Genomic DNA, 5,274 nt, shown 5'->3' with positions numbered 1-5,274 from the left:
CCAGCAGGTTGTTGGTCTCGGTGCCTACCCTTCCTGAGCGCTCTTCCCCCAGACCTGCACGGGTCTCACTCGCTCTTGTCATCCAGGTCTGGGGCAGGCCTCGGGCCTCAGGTCTTCCCCTTGTGTTTGTTACCTCTCCATCGGGAGCTCCCTCCTGGGGCTCCTGACCCCAGAAGGCCCTTAGAAGGACTACCCGGCAGAGGCAGGACACTGACCGCCTAACTAACCGGCGTTCCCAGCACGTCCCTGCCTGCATGCTCGTGCGCACATCCTCAGGTAATGGCCCTGGGCAAACGGAGGGATGCTCAGGTCAACAGGACCTTTATCGCGAGACTTCTGGAGGCTTTCAGGTGCATCATGAGCCCCCACAGTGGAGAAGGGATGGGTCCCCTCGACCCAGCGGTACTGGACTGCAGGGCCCTTTTCAGCCCAGGACAGGGAAAACTGCACTGGAACCTTCCCCTGGGGCTGGAATCAGGTTAGGATGAAACCCAGTGGTCTCTCGGTCAGTTACAGAAGCCACTGGCTAAAGGGCAGTGGGGACAAGGGTGGCAAATGCAGGGTAGTGGACACAGTCTGAGCACGGAATCGTTAAACAACAGGTCCTTGGCCAGGGAGGTGCCAGCATGGCCATGAAGCTCGTTCGAAATGCTGAACCTCGGCCTCTCCAGTCCTGAATCTGCATTTTCACGCCCTACCCCTCCCCTGTTATTTGTGGGCACAGGAAAGTCTGAAAAGCCCCTTTTCACACTTTCCCTCTCTTCAGGCTCTCTTGGGTGGTCCCTGGGCCATTTCCTCCAGCTCATTTCCATTTCCGGGACTATGGAAACCCTGATGGTGGTCCATGGCACCATGCCCACACCCCTTTTGGACACCCCCAAGGGTCCCCACTGCCTTCAGGATCAAGTTTGAGCTTCTGAGCCTGGTACAGCAGGCACTTTGCAAATGGCCCAACACTGAGCATACCCAGCCTCAGCTCCCATCCACCCTGCCCCTGCCCCGGCCCTGCAACCCCAGCCCTGCAGCTCTGGCAGCAGCCAGGAAGTTCCTGGCTCCGTGCTTTGTCCAGCGCTTTTGTCTCCCCACTGGAATGCCCTTCTCCCTGCCTCCACACCAGCAAATTCCTGCTCCTATTTTAAGGTCTGTAATCTCTGAAGACTCCCGAGTCCCCCAGCAGAGGGTGGCTCCCGGAGCTCCCTGCATCCTTCCTCGGGCTCCTACCAGGGCCTGCTCCTGAACATGAGTGGCCTGGGTACAGAATGTTCTTATTCCTCCTGGACCCAGAGACTGGCCCAGGGCAAACGCCAGTTTGCTGGACAGGTGAGAGTCGAGGGAAGGAGGAGGAGAAAGGCCCCGGTGGGACCCGTGTTCCCTGAGAGAGGGGTCAGCCTGGCCTCACGGGAGGCCTGCCAGGGCATGCCAGCAGGTTGTTGGTCTCGGTGCCTACCCTTCCTGAGCGCTCTTCCCCCAGACCTGCACGGGTCTCACTCGCTCTTGTCATCCAGGTCTGGGGCAGGCCTCGGGCCTCAGGTCTTCCCCTTGTGTTTGTTACCTCTCCATCGGGAGCTCCCTCCTGGGGCTCCTGACCCCAGAAGGCCCTTAGAAGGACTACCCGGCAGAGGCAGGACACTGACCGCCTAACTAACCGGCGTTCCCAGCACGTCCCTGCCTGCATGCTCGTGCGCACATCCTCAGGTAATGGCCCTGGGCAAACGGAGGGATGCTCAGGTCAACAGGACCTTTATCGCGAGACTTCTGGAGGCTTTCAGGTGCATCATGAGCCCCCACAGTGGAGAAGGGATGGTTCCCCTCGACCCAGCGGTACTGGACTGCAGGGCCCTTTTCAGCCCAGGACAGGGAAAACTGCACTGGAACCTTCCCCTGGGGCTGGAATCAGGTTAGGATGAAACCCAGTGGTCTCTCGGTCAGTTACAGAAGCCACTGGCTAAAGGGCAGTGGGGACAAGGGTGGCAAATGCAGGGTAGTGGACACAGTCTGAGCACGGAATCGTTAAACAACAGGTCCTTGGCCAGGGAGGTGCCAGCATGGCCATGAAGCTCGTTCGAAATGCTGAACCTCGGCCTCTCCAGTCCTGAATCTGCATTTTCACGCCCTACCCCTCCCCTGTTATTTGTGGGCACAGGAAAGTCTGAAAAGCCCCTTTTCACACTTTCCCTCTCTTCAGGCTCTCTTGGGTGGTCCCTGGGCCATTTCCTCCAGCTCATTTCCATTTCCGGGACTATGGAAACCCTGATGGTGGTCCATGGCACCATGCCCACACCCCTTTTGGACACCCCCAAGGGTCCCCACTGCCTTCAGGATCAAGTTTGAGCTTCTGAGCCTGGTACAGCAGGCACTTTGCAAATGGCCCAACACTGAGCATACCCAGCCTCAGCTCCCATCCACCCTGCCCCTGCCCCGGCCCTGCAACCCCAGCCCTGCAGCTCTGGCAGCAGCCAGGAAGTTCCTGGCTCCGTGCTTTGTCCAGCGCTTTTGTCTCCCCACTGGAATGCCCTTCTCCCTGCCTCCACACCAGCAAATTCCTGCTCCTATTTTAAGGTCTGTAATCTCTGAAGACTCCCGAGTCCCCAAGCAGAGGGTGGCTCCCGGAGCTCCCTGCATCCTTCCTCGGGCTCCTACCAGGGCCTGCTCCTGAACATGAGTGGCCTGGGTGCAGAATGTTCTTATTCCTCCTGGACCCAGAGACTGGCCCAGGGCAAACGCCAGTTTGCTGGACAGGTGAGAGTCGAGGGAAGGAGGAGGAGAAAGGCCCCGGTGGGACCCGTGTTCCCTGAGAGAGGGGTCAGCCTGGCCTCACGGGAGGCCTGCCAGGGCATGGCGGGGGGGTGCTCAGGAGCAGCAAGTCCTTGGCACACGCGTGTGGCAGACGTCACACATCCATCACTACATTTTTTCTTCGGCTTCAGAATCTTTGATGGCACCCTCCAGGCTATCCCCAACAATGAGCTGAGTCTGGCATAAGAGGAACCCTGTTTGCCATCGCAGGGGAGCTCAGTCACAGTGCGACTGACCGGAGCCCAGACCAGAAACGTGAGGACCATGGGGTGTGGGTGATGGGTGTGCACACAAAGCTCTTTGTGCTCCCAGCATCCTGGGCTGGGGTTCAGTTCAGTGAAGGACCCCTTTACTCCTTCTGGCCACCTGCCCTGAGCACCTCAGCAGGAGGGAGTTAGGGCCCCCTGGGGCGGCCAGCACTCTCTTCTCTGCCCCCACCCATGGGCTCTGGCTGAGCCATTGCCTCCGATTTGCTGAAAGGTCGCTGCCTACACCAGCCCCAGGAATCACCTCCGGCTCTGACCAATGCCTGGGCCACCTGCCACATTTCTGCCCTGCAGGCAGGAGCCTCAAGAACAAGAACGACCCACGCAGGGCCCGCACCCTCTGCAGGCCTGCACCCTCTGCAGCTCCCGACAGGAGCGAAGGACACACGTACACGTAGCCAATGACGTCGGCATCTGGCTGCTGGTAGAATGCTTTGTCAGCGATCCTTGCGGGGAGGTTAGGGAAGGGTTAGGTGGGGGCAGACAGCAGCAGGACAGGCAGGCAGAGGGTTAAAGAGAGAGAGAGACAGCGTTAGGACCTCCGTGGGAGGGGAGGTGGGAAGCAGCTCTAGAAGGCTCAGCACCGGGGCCTGGGCTTTTTCTAAAGCTCAGCCCTGACCAGGCTGCTCCTCCTGCCTGTGTCTCCGCCAACCCTGCTCCCGCCTTCCCACCACTCCCTGACTCCCATCACAGGACTCCCTTTCCTACTGGGCTGTCCTAAAGTCTGGAATGCCCTCCCGGCCCCAGCCCCTTGCCCTGAAGAACCTGTTCCCCGAAGCCCAGCTGCTGCCTGCTCCCCAGCTCCTACGCCTTTGTGTGGAGGGCCCCACGTGAGCTCAGCTCTGCGAGTCTCTGTGAGCTAAGGGCCGGAGCTGCGTCCTCTGTCTGTCTGCAGCTGACCTAGAGCCTGGCCTGCAGCGGTTCTCGAACACACAGGTGGCTTCCCAGGATGGGTCTTCCCCCTTCCTGGAGGACCTTGTACTTTGAAGGGCGCAGCCCGGAAGGCAGGGGCCCCTGGGCGGCTTCCAGTCTAGACTGTTTCCTCTGCCTGTCCGGCATCCCGCCCCCACTTCCAAGAAGAGCCCCCTGATCGCCCCTGCAGGGTCGGGCTGCCCCAACCCACTCTTTGGAAGTGATTCCTATGCATGACCTAAGTCATGGGACGTTGCCCAGGCCAGGTCCACGAGAATGTCCCTCCTGGTTGCAATCGCCCCTGCCCTGGGCACACGACCCCACCAGGTTTTGGGGTCAGCCGAGAGCCTCACCAGGAGCTCTGGGAGCTGGGTCTCCCAGAGAACAGGGCAGGGGCCTGTGGCTGGAGCATGCAGCCATGCTTGGCCCCCAGGGTGCCCAAGACAAGCCAACGTGGACGAAGGTGGGCCACGTGACAGGGAGAGTCACTGGCCCTCTGGCTCCCGGACCATGGCCGCCCCGGCCCCCAGCACCACTGGTGTCCTTTATCCTTCAGCTCCTCTGGGTTAAGTGCTGTCACCTCTACGGTGACAGCTCACATGGCTGGCTCCGCACTCTCCGCTGCCCGGGTGCTCTCTGGTCCTGACCTGGCTGTTGGCTGCTGACCCCGGCCAGCCTGGCCCGTCCCCGGGGCCCTAGGCCTCCGAGCTGGCCGACAGCTATCGAGGACAGCAGCGAGGGCTCACGAAGGGCCAGCTCCGAAGGCAACGAGGAAGCAGCCCTGGACTTGCAGCTGCTCACCCCTGCTCCAGCCACCAAGTTGCCCATCCTAGAGATGCCACCAAAGCCCCCTTGCTGTGTCTGGCTGGCCTCAGGTCCCCACAGTTTTTATGTCCCCATAGTCCTCTCCCCCCATAGCCCCAATGTCCCCACAGCCCCCCACGTCCCCACTGCCCCTCACCGGTTATTGATCTTGCTCTTCTCCACCTGCTCACTCTGGCGCTGGTTCCACTCCTCCAGGTCCTTCTTGGCCTTCTCCCGCCACTCCTGCTCTGTCACCTTAGCGGCGGCATCTACACTCCGATGAGAATGGTTGGTCATTTTCCAGAAGGGAAGTGTGCCTCGGCCACCCTGGGCTTGCCCTCGCCCAGTCCACATTAAGGCAGAGCAGGGTCCCGTGGACCCCAGGGCTCCCAGCTCCCTGTCCCCCGCACCCCACTAACCACCCGCTGGCGGCCTGGGGAGGAAAGAGGCCCACCCACCCCCACCTCGGCCGGCCCTCACCCAGCTCTTGCAGGCG

General features: G+C 61.0%; 1 protein-coding gene across 1 annotated transcript in view; it reads right to left on the bottom strand.

Annotated features, from left to right (window-relative positions):
- The window catches only part of CLTB (clathrin light chain B), a gene marked incomplete at its 5' end in the record, with an annotated part of 20,011 nt that overhangs the window by 968 nt on the left and 13,769 nt on the right, over nucleotides 1–5,274 (bottom strand). Inside the window, 3 exons of the mRNA XM_027775898.1 lie at nucleotides 3,455–3,508; nucleotides 4,936–5,047; nucleotides 5,259–5,272. Coding sequence (XP_027631699.1) covers nucleotides 3,455–3,508; nucleotides 4,936–5,047; nucleotides 5,259–5,272 — 180 coding nt within the window. The remainder of the gene's footprint in view (nucleotides 1–3,454; nucleotides 3,509–4,935; nucleotides 5,048–5,258; nucleotides 5,273–5,274) is intronic.

Source organism: Tupaia chinensis, unplaced genomic scaffold (genome assembly GCF_000334495.1).
Source record: "Tupaia chinensis unplaced genomic scaffold, TupChi_1.0 Scaffold000612_1, whole genome shotgun sequence".
In the NCBI taxonomy this organism is placed as follows: Eukaryota; Metazoa; Chordata; class Mammalia; order Scandentia; family Tupaiidae; genus Tupaia; species Tupaia belangeri.
Note: the sequence above shows the minus strand (reverse complement) of the source record. Positions and strands in the feature narration are given on the sequence as shown.